The 23,258-nt window shown below is 37.5% G+C and overlaps 1 protein-coding gene across 3 annotated transcripts in view; it reads right to left on the bottom strand.

Annotated features, from left to right (window-relative positions):
* The window catches only part of PDE4D (phosphodiesterase 4D), a 375,269-nt gene that overhangs the window by 153,882 nt on the left and 198,129 nt on the right, over positions 1-23,258 (bottom strand). The window contains exon 1 of one of the 3 annotated variants that reach the window (XM_049795356.1): positions 6,259-6,503. The exons of the other annotated variants lie outside the window; for them this stretch is intronic. Coding sequence (XP_049651313.1) covers positions 6,259-6,323 — 65 coding nt within the window. The 5' untranslated portion in view covers positions 6,324-6,503. Of the gene's footprint in view, positions 1-6,258; positions 6,504-23,258 lie in introns of those variants that run through there. 3 annotated transcript variants of the gene reach the window in all.

The raw sequence follows: 23,258 nt of genomic DNA, 5'->3' as shown, positions 1-23,258 counted from the left end.
TCTCCATCACATTATGCTAGGGATAGACACTGAAGTACCTTGTTTCCACTGACCTCACAGTCCAGTTAGTTACATTTGAATGGAATTTGTTTATGCCCTGATAATCTACAGATGTGCACAGGGAGAATGTGTGAGAACAAACTGTGCTGTAAACGCAAGATTATATCTTCAGGAAAATTGAGAGTGGATTGTTTGCACACTAAAGTGAGTGGCAGAGAACTACATCATGTGCTTGAGTGTGCTGGGGAAAGAATATTACGTATGTTTTTCTGGATGCAGCTTGAAAGAGAATGTGTCTAAGGAAGTGCCCTTTCTTTGCTGGAGTCAAACTTCACCATTTGTTCTGTTTGGCATGGTGTGCAATATTTTTGTTTGTTTAAAAAAACATTTATTATTTCAAGACAGCAGTTCTTATCACATTCATGTTAAAGTAATTGGACTTTATGTTGGCAAGTCTAATATTTCTGCTCTAAAAAAAATGCAGAGATGAAACCATGCCAAAAGATTGTGTTGGTAAGAAAAAACAGTCAAAATTCTCTAAAATCACTTACTCAACTTGAAATTGTAGTCAAAAAAGCTAACAGCATACTGGGCATCATCAACAAAGGTACTAAGAAAAAAAGCAGGCATAATTTTACTACCGTATAAAAACCTTAGTGTGTTCATGCATCCCATCTGGTCTCTATATTTCAAGGACACAGTGGTGCTTGAGGAAATACAATGAACAGCAGCTAAAATGATCAAGGCATGGGGCAGCAGCCTTTTTAGGGAAGTCTAAGGCAGCTACAATTCTTCAGTTTCTACAGGAAAAGGCTGAGGAGGTTATGACTGAGCTTCACAAAATCATGAAGTTGGTGGATAAAGTGAATGCAGAATCTTTCACCAAATGCCACAATGACAAAACTGAGGGCTATTTGTTGAAACCAGTAGGACACCACTTCTAAAGCACAGTAAAGAAAGTGCTTTCGTACATCATCAGAAAGGTTGTCAGAAGGCTGTGGGAGAAGACAGTGTCAGCAAATTAAAAAAAGAGGTTAGACAAATCCATGGGCAACAGGTCCTTAGATGGATTCTAAAGGGAACTGCCAAGGGTGAACCCTGTAACATCCCTAATACAACACTGTAGATGCTTGGCAATATATGATGGGAATGGACTGCAGAAATTGGACAGGTTTTCATGTTCTCCTGTTGCTGCAGGTGAAGACAGAATACTAGGTTAGGTAGACCACTGTTTAGGCCCAGTAGGACATGTCTTATATTGTTAGAAAATAGAATACTCGATGACACCAAACTCCACCCTTAATTCACTAGAGAAAATAGCATTTGTTCCTGTTTCATTTTGTACAAATAACACTGTTTAATGTAATACACTCTGCAAATAGTGTAATGCTGACTATGCAGGCTTCCTCATTAGCACTGACACTGGCAGAATAAATAAAAGCACATATACCACCTCGAATTTCTATGGTCATCACGATTTGAGGCCCATACTGCTTATGAAAGCCTATTTTGCTAAATGAAGTCACCTACGACTTCCATCAAAGTCAGACTTCATGCAGGAAAGGTCATCTCTAGCTTGCAGGCTTTGTTCAGCATTCAGAAATCCCCCAATTCTGCGTATGATATTTGGTACTTCAGCATCCCCATGAGTCTGGACACTGTGCAGCTTGCACTGAACTTTCCCAGTGGACTATATTCAACATCTTCAACTGCTAAAAGTGTAATTCAAAATTATGTAAGGTCCCAACCCTCTTTTGTTCAAGAATAGTTTTCATAAGCTATGGCAACAGGGGACAGGTAATATTGCCAACAATGACAACAGCCACTTGCCTCCCGCAAACAATCATAATACTGGAGTGGAGAAAAGATTCACCTAGTATAGGAATAAAAAACCTTAAATCTTCAACAGCCAAGTGGTATAAATGCTGTTAATACTATTCAGTTACATTTACACAGTGTTCTCTGCCCTGTAGACAAATACTTCTTCAGGGAATACCCTAGTTTTGCTCTTGATCTCTCCAGCACTGGGATTCCCAATCTGAAAGTCAGCAGTTACTTCAAATATAGATCTGATGCCAATAACCTAGAGGTATACAACTCATTCAATAACATTTATTATATATATTCATCATCATTATACTGGAAATAGGCTTCCTAGCACTAAGCAATTAACCAAGGAACTGATCTGTTTCGGGATGGCCAGTGTCTAGGCAATGTGATCTAGCCACAGCTTCCTCCTGCCAGAAGTGGGCACCAAAAGATTGGGTCACACTCATGGTAGAGTTCTACTTTGTGGTACCTTTAAGTCAGGAAGCCAGTGCAGCTACCTCGGGTCAGCACAGCTGGATCTTATCTCATTCTTCTGTCCTGCCTCTTCTGTCCCAGAAACAACACTATCCACTGATGTCAGGCCACAAGCATTTTCTTGTCTCCATGCAACAAAACTTTTATTTAGCAACCCTATTGTGATCTACATATTAAGGGTACAGGCATGACAAGTTCATCCAATAGAGCAGTTTTGTTCCACTTATCTATAAATATGTTACAGACTGAGAAAGTCATACGTGACAATATCCTTCGACAACTTCCAATCTGCTGAACTCCGTGCTATTATAGACAAGCGTATCACCCACTTCTAGAATGTAAATAAGAACAGATGCATTGTTCTACAGAATACCACAGATAGAATCATCGAAGGCCTCTGCTCTCAGGGGCACCAGAGAGGCTGGGATATATGCCCCTTGCAGATCAGCCAACCCTAAGTTAAAAAAAAAACCAGGAAAGCCTGAATTGGCATATGTTAAAAAAATAAATAAAGACAGAGGAAGGCCAACCCACAAAGTAAACAGATAACTATCAACTCTAGACATACCACGCAGAAAAAATTGTGGCAAAAAGCTGACAATAGTCCTGAGGCTTATTAGTTCTTTGGGCTAATTATCTGTACCATGAGAAAATAAGTTCTAAAATCTGATCAGCTGCACCTTTTCCAGCTGGTAAGCAGTTGTCCAACAACACTGGCTGCTTCCTTGTCTTGCCATCAGTTCCACACCTAAACTTCCCAAATTTTAACTTATTCCCTCCAAAATAGTATTTTCTTTTAGAAGTTCATATTTTTCCTTCATTACAAAAGAAAAAAATAACCAACAAAAAAACATTTCCTGTGACTGCTGCTCTACTGTTCAGTGGCAAATAGCTAAGGAAGTGGAGCCATATTCTCATTTAACTCTGTGTTCTCCTGTCTCAGCCAAGGTTCTACCTTACAGTGAGTTTCCTTAGTACCTTGTTATTTCTTCTCAGGAATAACAAGACAAAAGAATCACCTTCATTGAAAAGTCTGTACCATCATTTATCCATTCTAGACTATTCCCCAGAAATTTTCTGATTCACAATCACACGCTGAAGTTAGGAATGAGTAGGAATGAGTAGCAGAATTGAGCAGCGTTAATGCAACAGGAAATAATCCTTAAATAAGTCACCTTCTTATTTTGCATAAATACCAACCATCTGCTTCTACTTCAGTCACTATAACGTCAGGAGAAATCTTCCAAGGTGCATCAGAAAGAGAAGGTTTGCCTACAGACCATACTGTCATGCTAAGCAGTAGCCAGTACTGACTGAGTCGACTTTGCAAGGCGAAGCATCAGCACAGCCTGGGATCACCTGCATCTCCTCAAAGCCAGCTGGGCGCACCTCTGCACACTATTGGCGGGTGATACCCTACGGATGCTTCATAATATTGATACTGGAAAGAATAACCCCGAATTTATTGCATCTTTTGGACAGAGGGTGAGTGTGATTTCAGGGAACCAAGAGCATAGGATTCTCTGCCTTGTCTCTGAGTCTATTCCATCCTCTCACCGGTCTCTGTGTGTTGGGAGCCTGGTTTCTGTTCTTCATGGGAACTTTGTTCACATGGGAAACTGCAGTGCAAGGATATCCTGGGACCATTTCTCTCAAACCCTTGAAAGAGGGATATCCATACTTGCGTATAACCCTGTCATTCAAGTCCCTGTGCTCGCGGGACCCACAAACCCTGCCTTGCCTTTTCTTCACACATTCTCCCATCTTCTTCCTCCCAGCCACCCTTGCTCCTCCAACACACAGCAGGATCGCTATGTCAACAGATGAAGAAAGCAGAATTACATGCCACAGCTCTCCCAGTCTCCCGGCCTGAACACCCGTCAGTGCTCCTGACTTCATCGCATTACTTGTCCCTACGCATTTCGGCACTGTTTAATACTGTGGCGAGACTGCCGTGTTGCTATTCTGCCCACAGAACGGGAGGGAGTGAGTGGCGCTGACCCACAGGGACAAACCCACAGACTCCCGAGTCTGGTGATAAGAACACCAGCTGTGGTCCTGCAGGTGACTTGCAAACCAATCCTGCTCAGGACCAGCGCGAAGGCTGCTCTGCTCGGTTGGGCAGTGTGGGTAGGGTGAGCCAGCCTGACGCCCCGGGGCTGAGCTCGGTGCGGGGCGGCTGGCAGCTCCCTCCCCTTCTCCCCTCCCTCAGCACTCCCGTTCCCCTCTGGTCTCTGGCTGGGGCAGGGCTTGCCTGGCTCCGCTCCACACCACCAGAGAACATCACACACCTTGTCTAGTCAGCCTCCAAAGATGTCCCTGAGAGCCACCTCCGAGCTCAGGTAGTGTTTCCAAATGGCAGGGTAGCAGAGGACTCTCAATTCACCATTAGCAGAACAGGTATTCCCACCTACCAGATCAACGTTGTAACTAAAGGCATCAGCAACAAAAGGCAGGCAGGCAGGCAGGTATTTTAGACAGAATACTTGGTGGTCAAATCAGCCTGCAGCTATTAGCTACGCGGATTTTTTTCTTTGAAATGGTTTCTTTTTTCCTGCAGGAATCAATGCAAGCAGTCAAAAAAGAAATAATTGAAGCGCAGATTTAATCAGAAAGTTACTGATTTATTTGCACAGTTGCACGTAATAATTAAGGTATGTAAGTGTTAGCTCACTACCTTGGAGACACCCTGCAGAGTGTAACACTTTAGCAATTCATAGTTCACCGACACAGTATTACTTTACTATACTTTAAGAAATATATGGAGCCACTACTTACTGCAGTTATTTCAGCAAAACTCTCCCTTAGCAGTTTCTGAGAATGGCTGGGACTACTCTTTAGCTTGAGCAGTGTAGTTATTTCACTCTCTTTTACTACAAAATGGTTTTAGTAAAGGACAACCGGAAAAAATTACTAACTTCTTTAATGGTAGTGCTGACATGGCTTTAACTCAGAACATAGACTATTTGAAACAAAGTTTTTAATAGGCTAATGTTCAATTAACTTGATATATTTCCTCACAAAGATATTAATCTAGTTACTAGTCTATCCCACAGTAACACATCAGCCATTTATCTCTAAACAGACGGCTATATTTTAAAATACATCATTTTATATCAGTTAAATATAGCCCTGAACAATTAGTCTATTATGTGTTTATTAAAATGATGGTGGTTTTCTTAAAAACAGAGAGAGAGGGAAAAAAATGTGGGAGACTTTAAAAAGAGAAGAGGGAAATTATTTCACATACCTAATAGAAACCTGTCCTGTCAGTGCCTATTAAGCTATATAAAGCATAAAGTTCTCACAAGAAAAAATAATTAATTAAAAGACAAAACTTTGCTGATTTCTAACTGAAAAAAATCTGCAAGAAAAACATACACACAGATCACTATTACAGGCTGCTTCTGCTCCTCTGAGCCTCTGAGAGGAGAGGAAATGCATGAAGCATAACACAGCATAGTCTCACACATGCTACTATAAAGCCTGTCTCCTCCCAGGACACTTATCTCTACCAGTCAGTCTATTTATGCAGCAAAACGACATGTAAGTATCCCAAAATAGCTCACACAAACTGTAGCTTCATTTTACCCTCCAGCCTCCAGAACTGCAAGCTTTATATCATAACTTTGTTCCAGAAATAAATGTACTGAAGATTTTTAGAAGGTACCTGTAGGTGCAAGGACTGAACACTGAATGGGAAAAACATATGCAATGGGTTAAAAAAATGTATGCAATGGGTTCTCATTAAAAAAAATGCTACACACAGTATTGTACAAGAAAAAGCTAAATAGATTTTGTTTCTTACTACTAATCGTGAAAATCAGATGCTGAACATCTTCAATAACCATGCAAAATCTATCAAGTCAAAATTAAACCCTGTGACTTTCTTGGGACATGTCTGTGTGTCATAATAGGAAGGGGAGCTTTAAAGAAACAAACCAAACACATTACCACATTGTGTCGGCAGTCCTTAAGGAGCTGGTAGATCGGGATCTTGGCTTCATAACAATGCTCATTTTGAAAAATCCCTTCAGTATTTCTAGCAGTCAAACATCAGTTGTCCTTACAAAGCTCATTCTCAAAGTACTCCATTTCGAAGTATTTTTTAAAATCCTCTGCTTTTTAAAACCCTTGAAATCCGTCTCCTGTAATAATCCAGGCTCTGGAGGAAGAATTGTAACACGCTGCAACTCCTTCCTTTTTCACGCTGAATTTACTCTAGCACTGTGCTGTTCGGAAATGACAGTGCTTTTCTCTTCTGTCTTATATTGCCCTGGGAGGAACTAGTCTATTTTGAATCTATTCTCCCTGCAGGTCACATGGGAATGAAGGCAGCTGAAAAGAGTCTCTACCTCTTTCTTGCAGTTTGATAACAACAGGTTTAAAGGTCAATCACATTCAAAAAAAAAAAAAAGAAAAAAGAAAAATACTGATGGATAATAAATGAAAGGGAAAGATGAATGTAAGCTACAGTAACATTAGTGAGTTTGCAGGGAATTTCCACTTAGACACATGCTAGATAAATTACTCTCTGTGGAGTAAAGAAAGGCACAAAGATTTTTCATTCCAAGTTAACTAAAAGCCTTATCTAGAAACTTAATTCTTCCCTTTCTTTTTCTCCTAAGCCTAGATACTGTGAATAAGTACTATTGTCTAACTTCAGAAAACAGAAAGTATTCCCTGTCTGAAAGACATTCAAAACACTGTGGGGAAGTTGAGTAAAAATAAAATTCCTTGTTTACTGTTAAAGTCAAACACACATACAGACAGCCATTGTGATAAATCACTGAAGGACAAAATACCTCAGTTAAAGAACTCTAACATGACGTCCTCTCTACTGTATTGCAGAAAGACATCTTTTTCTGTTACAATAAATACATTAAAATTTTTGCATTACAGACAAACTTGCATTCTTAATTTCCAGCCAAAAACTTATCGTAAAAGCTTGGAGAGTTAATTCCTTTTAGGAAATACTAGTGTAAACATATTTGGCAATATCAGTGTTAGAAGATGAAAAAAATGCTCAGAACTGGATAGTGAATATACTATTTAAATTACACATTTTGAATTTGCTCTGAACTGTGCTAGAATTGTTTTTAAACTGAAAGGCAAAGTTATTGCTCAACAAGTGGTTACATGCACAACAGCCATTCCTTTGTACAGTCTTTACAAGTGTTGCAGTATATTACTTTTGATGGTAGTGCAGCTAGGTTAGTAATGAAAGCAAGCACTAAAAATTGTATTTATAAAATTTAAATAGACTTGGCAAATAGAAGTAAAACATGATAAAAAGGCTATGCATTAAAATATCAAAAAATTCATCAAATAGGAATGTGCGTAAAGTGTGTAAAGCTCTCTAGAACCTTTGCACTTTATAACAGTACAATAAAATGCATTACCAACTGCATTGTGTATCAACAGGAAAGATCCTAACTGCCCTGGAGCCTTGTGCCAGTCATCTGCATATAAAGTGCTCCACAACAGCAAAAGGAATGTTGATAAGGTTTCTTGCTAAGCATTCTGTTCTTTATGTTTTCTGGCACCTATCTTTCAAGTGTCACCTAGTGGTTAACCCAGGACCTTTTGTAAGACTTCTGTCGAATCATAAAAGTTAACCTCAAAGAGTGGAAAAAGCATCTCTGGTAAATTTAGCTCAAAAGCTCATACAGTCATGGGACCTTCCATGACAGTTGGGTCTGTCACTGTGCAGGTCAAACATCTATAGAAATGGACATAAATCAGGCACCATGTTCTGAAACTTTATTCCTTAAACAGATGGAATAGATCAGGAAGAAAAACAAAAATCATATGAAATAGAGGTCCTGGACTATTACAGAATAGCTGGCCATTTAAAAGCTTTTTTTAAAGTTTGCCTGATTATTTATTATTGATAAATATCAACATTATTCCCATACCAATGAAGGAACACAAAATGAAAGAAAATAAAACTTTTGACTAAGTGGTTTCACAATACCATACTGAATGTAATATTCAAGGACTACTTCTGCTGTGCCACACAGTAGGTATTTCAGGATGGATATGTTCTCAAAAGCATATCAGTCAAAATGCTTCCTCTTACTTGTAGTTAATAGAAATACAACTAGAAATATACTGTAGTATATTTATATACCAAATATTACTATACAATATAAATACACTGTAGTTACAGATACTTATATAATTAAGGTAGTGTTTTTCAAAGCAGATTCAGAAAAAAAAGTCTGATGGAGGTGCAGACCACCAACGGAGGTAAATACTAACACCTACTGCTAACATGCTTTCTTTTTTGGTCTCCTTCATCAGCTCCTTAGAAATAAACCCCAGCCCTCCAAGTGCCTGCCAACTTCAGACCAGGTACTATTATGAAATAAATATATTAATCAGCAACAAGAAGATTACAGTATTACAACCATATTCCAAGCAGTTAAATCAGAGCCTGTCCTCAGGTAGCAACCTTAGAAGCAAAGGTTTCCTGCAAAAAAAGGATCTATCAGCAGGAGGGATAGCTCACAGTCCTCCAGGGAATGTTAGTTTTATGTGAAATTAAAAAACTGACTTTGGTGAAGCTAAAAAAAAAAAAAGAGTTTGAGAAAATGAGGCATAAAAAAAGGCAACAGTAAGCAATCAAAAAAACCCTCTTAATTTTTCATCTAGATCAGTATCTTGCAGGCCATGTGCAAAGCAAAACCCAATTGTGTCTGATTTCTCAGCTCAATTAGTGGGAAAAGGTTTTTGCAGGGAACCCAAGGATTTGATAGTCAGTATGGGAAAGACAAACCTTTTCTAGAGAAGTTTCTAAGGAAACTATTAGACCAACTTTGGCAGTTAGTAATAGCTTCTAATTCATACATAAAACATATTGTGCTGCCATTAAACTCAATGACCGTTTTATCTAAGACTTAAATAAAGTAAAGAGCATACCAGTCCACTCTGATCACAGAAGATGACACAGCATTCATTTTAAGCCCCAGGTCTTGGTATGGGGTCAAATAATATAAACTCTGAATTTCTCATCATTTGAGGAATTAAGAGAGAGCGAAATTAAGATAAGTTAAGAGAATAAAGAGAGAAAAGGCAGGCCCACTCTGATAGCAATGGAAAATTGTGATATCAAATAATTAAATGTTAAAATAGTCAGTAAGAAGCCATCAACAAGAGAAACTTCTCAAAGACATATGAAATCAGAGTATCAGATCCAACTTCATTATAAGAGCTAAGACTTACGTATCAGAAGATGGAAATGTATCTATGTTAATTGGAAGCATTCTTTTATCCCAGAACAATATTTTATGAGTAAGAGCTACTGCATTGTATGTTATTAAATCCAAAATGCCAAGAGGCAAATTATGTACAGATATATATTTAAAATACTATAAAGAAGATAAATATAAGCATATTCATTATTGTACACTGCATGCTTATAAAAAGATGTGCATGGCTTTACAGATGGATTTATAATATACATAGTACATAAATACAAGCATTTATCTGAGACATACAACAGCCATTTGTAGCATCTGATTTGTACATGTAATTATGTAACTTCAAAAAAATCACATTTCTTTTCCTTTTTGGAATCCTTTTTTAGGATGGCAGGAATAAAAGCTCTCAAACTGAGCTCTTGTTGGTATGCCATCACAGTTAAGGCAAGTGTCAATTGCATAATGAAACTAAGGAAGAAAAGATTTTAAATTAATGAAAATACTAAAAGATGGAGCCATTCAGTACTGCTAAATACACTAATAATAAAAGCAGCAAGAAAAGCAACAATATTTTTTATCTGTATGTATCCATCAGCTCAGGTTTTGGCTGTATAGTTAAGCTGTCTAAAGAAGAAAAGATATAGAAGTAATTAAAATACGAGTAATAAAGTGTGTGCAGGATTCAGCCCACTTTGAGGATGCTTGCATCTTAGTTACTCATCTTCAGATTAGTAACTAACTGAATTAAACCAGTGTTACACTGCACAAAATTGAAAATTAAAATTAATTGGGAAAAGCATGGTTTAGGGAACGAGGCGCAGGACTGACTGTTCTGTTCTATGCTTGGGAACATCTTTGTCTTGAGAGTATGGAAAATATGCTTAAACATTCTGAGTTTTGGCTTCGTGTGTGTAAAACAGTGATAATGCACATCATGCTGCTTGGAAAGCACTTGGACATTGAAGGGCTGAAAACATGAAACAGGTGCCAGGGTATTATTGCTGTTGTTGTACACAAGCTGAAGAAATAGATTCACAATCTTCCTTTTTAAGACAAAGTGAAAAGTCCTTGTAGTCTGATAGGACAGTAACACTGTAAGTTAAACCTGCAACAGCTGATACAACTTTTCTTGTTTACTGGGGTGACAAATTTAGGAATTTGTAGCAAATACACATTGCTTTAGGACACACAGGGACACTGGCAATGTATCAATAGAAACAGAATCCTGGAAGCCTAACATCAAGCCTTAACATGTAAAAAATGACTGGGCTCCTAAGTATATTGTTTGGAAGGCACATTAGCAAATGAAAGGTGTACAACAAGCTGCTGCTTCTTGATGTGCAAACTTAACTTTAACTTCATCATAACTTTATTTCTGATAGGACTATTGAAGTATCTCTAAAACCTGGAGCTGTGCTCATTGACTCAGGACTATCCCCAGCATTGCTTAGCTACTATTGCATCTGGTCTTGTGCACACTTTCTATCTTTCTTTTCTTCATTTATGTTTGCCAGTTTACATGTTTATATCAAGTATAGTTTTCAATGTACAAACAATACGCACGGAGATCCAAACCCAACCCTTGTAGTCTCTAGGAGCACATACTCCACAACGGGAAACATTTTCTCACAAGCTAAGCACCATACCAGTTAGTTTTGCTGAACTGCGAGTTGCACAGTTCATCTAAGTTCATCCACAGCACTAGTTTATCCTCTTAGGTCCTGTCCCGCAGAACAAGACTGAAGGACAGAAAAGATTAACAAGATGTTCTTATACTACCTGTATGGGTGGGTTTGAGAACTAGTAATGCAGGTGCAGGTTCAGAAGAGACATCTTTCAATAACATGCATTAAGCCAGAGAATTAGAAAAGGACATATTTGACCCACCAAAAGTTTTTGTGAGTGCTCACCATAGCAAATGATTTAAAAAATACTCTTTTATAGGGTATTGATGGAATGCCAGAGAGCCAAACTCTGTCATTCATTTCTAGGTAACAGCATATTCCCTTTTGACTGGAGTAACTTTATCAAAGAGGAAAAAGGTATACATAAATGCATAGGTAAAATAACAGAAAAATGTAATAATAATTACAGCCTAGTATTCTTAAGAATGAAGAAAGACTAACCAAAGGGCACAGTAGAAATACATTATTGTCATTAGTGTTTCCTTTCTATATTCATTTACATTTAGCTGCCTGGATCAAGCTACCCGCCTTATGAATAAATATGGTTTATTTGCTCAGTGATTAAAGTGTAAATAAAGTTACTATGTGCCCTCAAAGGCTCTACCCAGACTCAAGCATGCAAAACTCCTCAGAGGTAGCATGGCAAAGAGGGCCTTATGTGACGATACCCTATTCTGTCATGATGCCTTGTCTGAAGATACTCAGTTTTGATACCCTTTGAAACTGCCAGGTGCTGCTGCCTGAGCTGTACTGTGAGCAGCAAATGAGGCACGTCTCAGAGAGAGGCCTTTACAGTGCCTCTCTTCCTCACATAGCAAAGCCAGGTTCTTGATATACGCTGGGCTTAAAAAGTGTCCCTCTGCCTTTATTCCGGCCCAATATTATTAATTTGATTTGCTCATTTATGCAATTAGAGATTAGCGAATTCAGTACTAGCTGACCATTCCTGGTCCACATAGACTCAGTTGCAGAAACAAAGCTTTATCAGAATAGATCTAGTTCCTGTGTAGAATTTCATTGCTAGAGATTCAAAAAGAAAAAAAAGAGGTAATTTTTTTGGAGTAGGAGAATTTTTTTCCTGACAAACATTATATTCTAGGCAAACAGTGTGAGCTCGTGGTATCAGCTATGGCTGTGGTCTGTGGTTACATCTAGGATTAAGGTTGGAATAAAAGGTACCTGCCAATGTTGGACTAATACTGGATAACAGTGAATAGCCTAAAACTAAATACTAGCACAGTGGAAGACTTTAGACTTGAGCTGAGTTAAGGCTGCCTAGTATGTCAGGCTGTTTTTCTTTTTTTTTTTAAATAAGACATAAAAATATCCCCCCAGATACTCAGCCATGTCAACATATATATATATATAAAACTATAAAAATATGGGGTTTATTATAAAAACATTGTATTTTTGTCAGCTCTAAATGGACATACCACAATAATTACAGCACTAATTACACTGTTAAAGGGAAAATCTATAGATATTTCCATCAGGCCTTCTGTTTTTCAACTATTTGCTCCATACAAACTTGGACTACAATTTCTTAGCTAAATACTTGTTTAAAAATTAAACATTGGTGGTTCATACTTAAGTCAGTACAGAGTTAAACAGTAGCTATGTTTTCCAAGTGCAATATGTCTGTCTTTTTGGCTAAAAAAAAGGTAAAGACTAACATTTTTTCTCTTTTGTTAATGAAGCAATGGCTGCTAGGAAAAGCAAAAGAGAACTGTATTCCTTTTACAAAGACTTCATAATTAGGGCTGGTCCCGGATGAAGTTACTGTTAAGTGTCAGGCTTATTACTTTGAGCACAATGGTATTTTGTAGGATATATCCTCTTTTGTCATCATCTTTTTCAAAAGAATGGGATAGTTCTGCTGAATATTACTCAAACACAAAACTGGGGGATTAAGGAGTAATGTCTGGAAGACACTTAAGAATACTACCATTTCAGGAAGACTATGTATGTATTTCAAGAATAAAAAATATACCATGATTTCATGAACACAAAACTCGAATATATTCAACCTGCAAATTTACATATACCCTTAAATTTTAAGTATGTTAGCTAATCTTATATAGATATTAAAGCACTTTTTTTTTCAAATGTATCTTGTGTAGAACAAAAATCTACCATTAACAGCAAAGCTGTATTCTCCAACCACACATATTCTAAAATAAGTATGTTTCAGTAATGCTATAGTCTTTTTGGAAGAAATGAAGCAATCAACTTCTACTATCAGAAAGTCTTCCTGAAAACAAATCTGAGGTGTGGTGTTCACACCAGTGTAACAGCACAGTTCTCTGCAAACCAGGAAAGCGGACTTCTCCATGTTCTTCACTGGAAACTTGGCATCCACAGGTACTGAACCATGACCTGAATGAGTCAGACATGGGTAAGACTCTTGTTTGGTAGAATGACATCATCCATACTTCTACGTCCTTCAGAAATATGTGAGGAAGTAATATTAAATCTAAATTATTCATCATGCTGCCAAACCTTTCTTGAAGAGGAACTATACCTCTAAGGCATTTGTGTTTCACAAAATCCTCTTGAATTTGTATGAAATTCTCTAATCTCATTTATCTCCTATTTGTTTTCAAGGTATGGAAAACTCCACAGACTTAATATAGCTGGTACAGGGAGAAGAAAGAAAAAACCCAAGCATTTTATATCAACACTCACAAATAAGAAATTTGCTTGATTTTTAACTCAAAACTGTCAAACTCAAAACTGTAATTAAAAGAAAAAAACTATGTGTTTAAAAATGTGGCAACTTACTGCAGAGCATTCTATGAGCACAAATGAAGGTTAAATTGAGAGTACATTACTTGCCATGAATTATTCACTGAGAGCTGAAAAAGGCACACTAAGAAAGGAATTTTCTCACTAGCCTTGAGCTGTCGGAAGGTTTGGTTGTTGATTTAAACTGGTCAGCTAGGCTCCTGCTACAGACAGCTCTGATAGGTACTTGCTGGGGTAGTCTATTTCAATGATTCAGACATCTATTTTAAGACAGAGAGAACTGCTCCTCACAGCTGTCTATCTATCTTCGACTGTGGCTGACTGCCTACTTTACATTAGAAACCTAGATTTTGGGTGATTCAAGATAAATCCTGCGGTACCAGCCTAAAAACTACTAGCTTCTGTAACATGATTTTTTTTTTAACTCCAGACTCTCTTGTAGCAGTTGGACTAACTGTAGATAGGATTAAAAATTTTGCTTTTATAGAAATGTACTTTTCAAAATATTTTCATATTTGGCCTCATACCTTATCATATTTGGATTGCGTGAGAGATGAACAATGTCAAGACATCACTTCCCCAGTCCATAACTAATGTAAATATCTTGGTTCAAAAAACCTACACCTCTGACCTCTCAACTCTTCCTCCCCAGAGGGGGGAGAAAGTAAAGCGATCAAAGGGAATATATATATATAGTACATCAGCTATGTCTACTACTTAAAACTTATGTAAGACTGACTTCCTCTGAATACCCAGATGTCGGGAAGGGAGAAACAATGTGTTCTCATGATCACCGAGTCTTAAATTTCTCCCCAGTTTACGGCTAATTTATTAGTTCTATCTGAACTCTTTATTTCATTTTTATCTGTTTGAATTTTCCCTTTTTAGACAATGTGCCAGCCATAAGAAAAGCATCTTGCAGAATAAATCTCAAAGAAACTGCCAGCTACACTGACTGTTAAATACCACCAGAGATGACAATAGCCAGAAACTTCATGTTGTTGTGGATGTATACATTGCATAAATTGGACGCAAGCATTTCTGTATTGCCAATGCAGTGCCACATTGGACATGGACAATGTGCATCTTTCCTCTTTGCCAGTCTATGAGTAAAACAGATACTTTGTGTGTCATCAAATTCCTGAAAATATGTCATAGCTCAGCATATTATATGGGTTTCCACAGAGGCGTATTTATATGTAGGAGAGCAATTCTGAAACTAGCAGTTTTACTTGATACTTAGCTAGAGTTTTCCTTTCACATACTGTAATGATAGCCTTCTAATACAGCAAATAAATCTATTATCTTTTCTTGATGCTCTCCTCCAGTTGTTGATTAGCAAAGCTATCTCTATTTTTAACCATTGAATCCAATCCAGCTAACTTCCTTCTAGATGTTTGCTGCTGTGTTAAATGCAGAAGAAAGAATCTTTAATTAAAAAAAGAGGAAAGGCACCAAATCTCTCTCTTTCTTGACCTTAGTTTTCTTTTTAAATAAAGGGTGTTCATCAACCTTACAACAGCACATTTCCTAAAAAAAAAATAAATAAAAAAATCATCAATATACAATTGCAATGGGAAGTTCTACCTGTTCATTTCCCTTCTGTGACTGACATATCTGCAAGTCCATTATTGATGTACTACTTCAGATAATTTTCAATGATGACAAAGAGCAGCTGAAATTGATTAAGGGCCTTGGACTTAAATCACTCCTTTTCTTAAAAAAAGAGTAAAAGAATACAGAGAACCAGGTACTGCTCAACTTGGTATCTTTTTAAAGTTTTACTTTCTCAAACATAATAAAACCTAAATATTAAATTGTTACTTCTTTGAATAAATATGAAACTATTGCCTCCACTCTTTTATAAATCAAGGAACTCATTGAAAGTAACTTTTCCTCTAAATAAATTTTCCTTTAGAGGAATATACTTTTTCAAATAACATAACTTTTGTCATTGTAGCTTTTTAGAAAGGTTAGGTTCACACATTCTTCATAAGAAGAGCTACATGGTCATGATTGTTAACCTCTATAAAATATATTATATCTCAGTTGTAAAGTACAAAAGTTAAAAAATGTTACATTGGTTATGAGTTTTGTCCTCTAAATAGCCATAATTGGGTTGGTCTAAAACTCACAGATTTTTAGTATTCATTTTCTCTTATATCAATCAATGTCTCAAATGACCTCCTCCTGGCCAAATCTTATATTCATTCCCCTTGAGCTATGACAGATTTTGAAGCCATAGACTACTCCCTGTGTCTAAAAATTTTCACACTCGGCATCTTCTCTTCTCATATTTCAACTCTGCTGCCCAATTGAAATCTTTTCTTCTCACAGTTTTACGCTGCATCTTCTCCAAAGCTAGTTCCTTAGTCCTCTGTTTTTGACATCTTTTTATCCACTACCTTAAATCTATTCTTAAATAGTTTTAAACACCAGCTTTATGTTGAGAAGCCATTATATAGCCTTCTCTATTAAATTCTTATCTTATTTTACCTAGTCATGCTTCTCATACCATTTTCTGATATTCCCGTACAAGCCAAATCTTGAAAGTGAGCTTTAAATGAGCATTATCTCACAGGTTTCTCTGTCACATGGATAGCACTCTGACTTATTCATGCTATCCTAAAATGTTTGTAGCCTTGATCCTTCATGTTGGCCAAGCCAACCTTGTTATAGCTGAGTATCATTGCTACCACTTGGATAATATTTCTAAGAATTATTCTGTCCAGAGTCCCAAAACACGATCAGACCTTTACTACCTGGCAGGTCCCGCTTGACCAACCTGATCTCCTCCTATGACCAGGTGACCTGCCTAGTGAGTAAGGGAAAGGCTGTGGATGTTGTCTACCTGGACTTCAGCAAGGCCTTTGACTCTGTCTTTCACGGCATACTCCTTGAGAAGCTGGTGTCTCATGGCTTGGACAAGTGCACTCTTCACTGGGTGAAAAACTGGCTGGATGGCCAAGCCCAAAGGGTTGTGGTGAATGGGGTGAAATCCAGTTGGTGGTGGCGGGTCACAAGTGGTGTTCCCCAGGGCTTGGTGTTGGGCCCCATTCTGCTTAACACCTTTATCAATGATCTGGACGAGGGGATCAAGTGCACCCTCAGCAAGTCTGCGGATGACACCAAGTTGGGCAGGAGGGTTCATCTGCTTGAGGGTAGGAAGGCTCTACAGAGGGATCGGACAGGCTGGATCGATGGGCTGAGGCCAACTGTATAAGGTTCAACAAGGCCAAGTGCCGGGTCCTGCACTTGGGTCACAACAACCCCATGCAGCACTACAGGCTTGGGGAAGAGTGGCTGGAAAGCTGCCCAGCAGAGAAAGACCTGGGGGTGCTGGTCGACAGCCGGCTGAATATGAGCCAGCAGTGTGCCCAGGTGGCCAAGAAGGCCAACGCGGCATCCTGGCCTGTATCAGAAATAGTGTGGCCAGCAGGAGCAGGGAGGTGATTGTTCCCCTGTACTCAGCACTGGTGAGGCCGCACTTTGAGTCCTGTGTTCAGTTTTGGGGCTCGCACTACAGGAAAGACATTGAGGTGCTGGAGCGTGTCCAGAGAAGGGCAACGAAGCTGGTGAAGGGTCTAGGGAACTGGGGTTGTTTAGTCTGGGGTTGTTTAGTCTGGAGAAAAGGAGGCTGAGGGGAGACCTTATCACTCTCTACAACTACTTAAAAGGGGGTTGTAGTGAGGTGGGTACTGGTCTCTTCTATCAAGTAACTAGTGACAGGATCAGAGGAAATGGCCTCAAGCTGCACCAGGGGAGGTTTAGATTGGATATTAGAAAAAACTTCTTTCCTGAGAGGGTTGTCAGATATTGGAACAGGTTGCCCAGGGAAGTGGTTGAGTCACCACCCCTGGAGGTATTCAAAAAGCATGTAGATGGGGTACTCCATAACATGGTTTAGTGGGCATGGATGATGGTTGGACTCAATGATCTTGAAGGTCTTTTCCAACCTAAATGATTCTATGATTCTACCTATTGCCCACTGGGCTTGCTGGTATCACCACTTCCTAGGCAAAAAACCTGCCAGGTCTTTCTGGCTCACTACTTCAACAGTATAATTCCATTTGTATGTCCCTATGTACGGCCCCTTCTTGTATGAAAATTTATATTTTCTACATAAATTCCACTCTCTTTCCTCTAAGACATTTTCATCTCCATTGTATCTATTAGTTTGTCAAACAGTTTACTTTAGTTTGATAATAAAGACTGCTTCAGTCACCAGTTTTTTGCTTCCTTCTCAAGCATTTTGTGCTTTTCATGCAGACTCTGTGTGCAGGGAAAAAGACTCCATCAAAATTCATATCCCCTCAGTCTTCTCTTTTAAATTACTCATCAAAACATGCTCTTTCTAGAATGGCCAGAACAACAACTTGGACTTCTCTTTTGCATAAGCTTGAGTAAAATCCTGAATCCTAGGCTTGCTGTGGTCATGGAAATTTTGCTACTTCAGTAGATCTAGAGTCACATTGGCTACATTTTATGGTAACTACCTGTTCTCCAAATACAGTAGTTCAAGTTGCCTTTTTACTATTGCATCATATTTCTCACAAAAATCATAAGCTCCTTGGAAGAGTATGCCTATGCCACACCTTGAATCTGTTTTGCATGTGCCTGAACTTGACAATATTCAAGAAATTAAGAAACATTTATGCAAGCACTAAATGAATTTTAAATTATTTTAAGTCTATTTTGAAGCTGGTCACAGGTACAGTGTAAAATTAGAGTACATGTATTAAATTGTGTTTCAGAGTTTGCTTTGTATAAATAATATCCTAGTGCCAATAGATGTTTATAGTATGCTGTATTCGGAAAGGATATTTAATGATTTTATAGAAATTTACAGTAAAAATAAATCTAAACTGCAACACTTATTATTTGAAACTACTTAAGGAGTATGTATAGCAGAGTGTGCACACCATTGGCTGCTTTAGAGACCATCTGGGCTGTATTTCAGTGTGTTTGCATGAAACCTAGAAAAAGTAGAGTCAGCCTTTTCATCCTACTGTCAGCATTTTACATGTAACTTTGAAAGGTGGTTTGTTTGGTTTCTGTTACACGTCCAAGGGAAGGTTAAAAAATAAAACATACTGGATTGCAAAGACCATTCTGAATTCTTATTCTAATTCCCACTTTAAATTACCTATAGAAGTACTACAAAAAAGAAACTTCTCTAAGAATATGTGAAAGTTTACATGAATATAATTGATTCATTCATAGAAAATTTCAGATATTTCAATAGTGAAGTTTTTTCTTTGATATTCATACACGATTTTTAACAATTCAGAAAACTATGCTATATTTGATATTGCAAACATTGTTAAAGACTACTACTGACATTAAATATTGGCTGTTAACAGTATCTTTTAAAACATTCCATGCTCATAGGCACATATTTCATAACTATTACCTAACTTGAGCTAGCATTCAAAATATACTGGCAGTTTTACAAATCACAGCAAGAGGCGCGTTTCTGTCTCTGGAATATGAAGTTATAAAATGGTGAAATTTGTTTTGCTGTTTAAGCAACTTCTATATATGTCAATAAACTCAGTCCTGCGAAGTCATGTCCAGCTGATCAACACCCAGATAAGGTGACATTTAAGAAGAGAAAAACTGGCTGAGATTTTTTTTGCCCTTTTGTTTCTCTCCATCGTGTTCTGTTATTTTGGACAAGAACACAAATAAATGATTCACTTTTGCCTTTTACAACTGAAAAAACGGTCTTGGCATATAAAATGTTCCTCAGTTAGGATGCCATTCTTGCAAAGATAAGGATGAGCTACTAGGATGTTTTGCCTAACAAGTTCTCAATCTAATACATATTGTGCTGACTGCAGTTGGAAAACTATGACTTCTTAAAAGTTTATTTTAAATTGTATTTAACAGTGGTAATGAATTTAATAATTTTATGAACATCTGAAGCTTAGTTATCCCCATCTTTCTTCTCCAAAGAAAGTCCTCCAAACAGTGTATTGGAAGTTCTCCTAACACATGGTTTGCACCTGCACTGTTTTTCCTTCTAGCAGAACAGCTTCCCCACTCAAGCCCTCTAGTGATTACTTTCTTTATGACCCTTGGCCAGATGGTTCAAAAAGTCATCATTTTAGAAAAATGCTCTGGGCAGAAATCTTCCTTCTGAAGAGGCTTGCACAGAAGGATATTATAACAACCATTTATTCTGCTAAAATTCTTTCTTAGAAAGGCACCTAAGGAAAATAAAGACTCAAAAATCTTTCTTATCTTTAATAAATTTTCAAATATCTAGAGAAAGAGAATAGCCTAGAAACAGAAAAACGTTATTTTAACTCAAGAAAATAAGAAACCCATTTAAAAGTCACAGGTACTAAACCTATGATTGCAGTCCTCAGCTTTGCAGTTCGTAAGGATTCATGCCCTCTTCTCTGAGGATATGTGTATTTTTTTAATACAGGACCCCCTGCATGGACAATCCCAGCAAATGAAGCAGTAAGATCTGCGGCTGCCTTACCTGACACAGTCATGTGCCAGGCTGCATACCACTGGAGGCTCAGAGGTCCCAGGGAGGAGGCTGAGCTCTCAGGAATGCACAGAATACCTTCAGGTCTACTCATTCACAACCTTCTTACGGATGACCTTGTCTTTCCAAAACGTGGGCCAGCAGCTATTTGTACCAAAACAATGTCTGCTCTTAACTTCTAAAAGAACAGGATTGTCAGAGAAGGACTGTTTTGTTTTTTGAAATAAAACAGGGGAAGATCTGAGACTATTCTTCCAGGATCTCAATCCAAGTTTTCAAAAATGTAGATACTGACAATGAAATCTGTAGTACCAAAACTGCAGAGTTTAAATGTGTTAATTTTGTAAGTTCATAATCAATGCAAGACATTTCTTGAGAATTCAGATTTGCAGAAAAGATGTCTTTCAAAAAGTGAGTTGACAGTACTAGAAAAAGGGAACAAAGCTTGCGTACACAATCCTTTCATCTAGATCAGTAACAAAAGACTAATGTGAATTAGAACCAAATGTGTTCTTAGTTTAATCTAATTCTGTTTCTTAATTAGACCTAGAGAAAAAAAAAATAAATTGCAGTACTAGTGAAGAAGAAAGGGATGCTGGAAAGGGAACAAATGGCAGATCCATAGAGAACAAAAAGAGAGAAACAGCATCTATAGAATAGAAGGTGGACAGTAAGGAAAAGGTAAGATTGAAAAAGCAATGTCTCTGAGGATTCTATTAATTTTAGTGTCCAGTAAATCACAACTTTTCATTCCCAGGCTTGCCTTTTCAAGATAATGCTAGGTGTCCTTTGTGTTTCACACTGAGGGATGATATACAACATGGCCGCTGCTGTTTCTGACCTTCCTCCATTGCTTCAGAAAGATGATTCTAGACTGCAGAACTTGTGTATTTTGACTCACATGGTTTCTATGACATCCAGTGCATGGGATAAAGTATATTACACTCATGAGAAGCAGATGTAGGATCTATGGATTTCGATATTTCTGTTGTGAAGGATATTGATTGTGGTGGCTTTGGACATGCATTGGCCTTCTTAATATATGAAAACATTAAAATTCTGCTTGTAGGCCTAAGAATTTTGCCTTTATTGCTTGGTCAAATCCTTCTGTTTTTGTTTTGTCTTCTGAGAGTACCAGTTAAAATAGGCCTCCTGCAGCTCAGTATACTAAGATGGAGAAGGGGTTAATGGACCATTAGAGAAAACAATAAGAAAAAAAATGCATTGGAGCTTTACAAAAACATGAGTTATTTCCCTGACACAAAGTTCTCTTCAACTCTTATCAGCAACCAAAATCTTAATGAAGAAAAGCCATTGAACATCAGAATAGTTAAATCACTTTTCTAAATAGCCTTAAGACCTCTCCTACAATAGTCATCCTTTCATCCTTTACATATCCTGGGTTTGGTCTAGTTTTAGTTTGAATATGAAACTTATTTGATCTTTTATCTCTTGCAATATGTAGTATTTAAACCAGATTAATAACTTGAGTCTTCCTCTCCTGCATGGATACAACCACAGATATATGGAACTGATAGAACTTCAGAAATTCTAATCTGTGGTGTAGACATGAATCTGTGGTTTAAATGTGAATATGCATGACAGCACCACATTCAAATTTATCCCACTTCAGCTTTTTTAACATAAGCCCTTTTGATAAGCTGGAACAGCTACACTGGAGCAACAGCATATATTGCTGTTCCCTGGGTAGGTATAACACTCAAAAAAGTAACCTGTTTTTCCCAAAGTGGAAAATGTACTACTACCAAAAAAAAAAAAAAAGGCATTTTAAAATAAGACCTTACAGAACATGCTCAAATAATACTTTACTTCCTTTCTTGAATTTAGACTTCAGATCTCAGTTCTGCCCCTATTGTTTCTTTTCTTATTCATATCTAAAATCAGTTTGTGATCTCTTTCAGGCTCAGCTGATGGGTCATTATTCCTGAAGGACTCAGCCCTGCTACAGCAGACATGCCTTTTAAGTACACAAAGTGATATTTAACTGCTCAATACATTTAGTTTACATGACTCATTTTAGATACACACACTGATTTTTACTCTATTGCAATTGATTTATAAATTGAAGTTGATGACTGCTAATAACACTTTCCTGCATCATTTTGCATTATAACTTCAGCAAACAGCTTCTCTGTGTTAGAGGGAAAGATAAATGACTGAAAAAAACCCAGTAAACTGAGCAGTTATTTACATTGATAAAGAAAAAAAGCATCACAAACAATACATTATGATACTTTTTTAAAAGTCAGTTTGCCGGAGGAGTGCAATAGAAACCCCACCTAACAAATATGGCCCTATGTTTTATTTAAAAATATGATAACTATCACCAACAAAAAATAAAATAAATAATGAAGAATGAGCCAAAGCATTTGCAGCTTAATTAACCAGTTTTGTAGTTGGATGAACAACTGTAGACCCTCTATATATCTCAGGGGTGTGTCTTTGTTCACGTGTGCTCTGCTGTCACTTTTCTCTCCCAATATACAAAAGTTAGAAATATGAAGATATCCATACTTTTGTGTTATCCATTTGAATTTGAAGCTAAATCATTCTCAAAACATCTCACAGTCCAGGTACTTTCCTTGGTTTTAATAAATCTGAATTATTTATGGTATGCCACCTTCCTAACAGTCATCTCAACAAGATAGGTTCAGTTCAGCTCAGTTAACATGGTTTCACATGGATCTTGGGAAGCATTTTTCTCCATAAATTTTCTGGTATAATTAGCAAGAAGCTGAACTATGTCAGCATTTATTTTTTTTGCCCTGAGCAGTATTTCATAATTTTTTACTACTT

Source organism: Accipiter gentilis, chromosome Z (assembly GCF_929443795.1).
Source record: "Accipiter gentilis chromosome Z, bAccGen1.1, whole genome shotgun sequence".
Lineage (NCBI taxonomy): Eukaryota > Metazoa > Chordata > Aves > Accipitriformes > Accipitridae > Astur > Astur gentilis.
The sequence above is the reverse complement of the archived record's forward strand: the minus strand, read 5'-3'. Positions and strand labels throughout refer to the sequence as shown.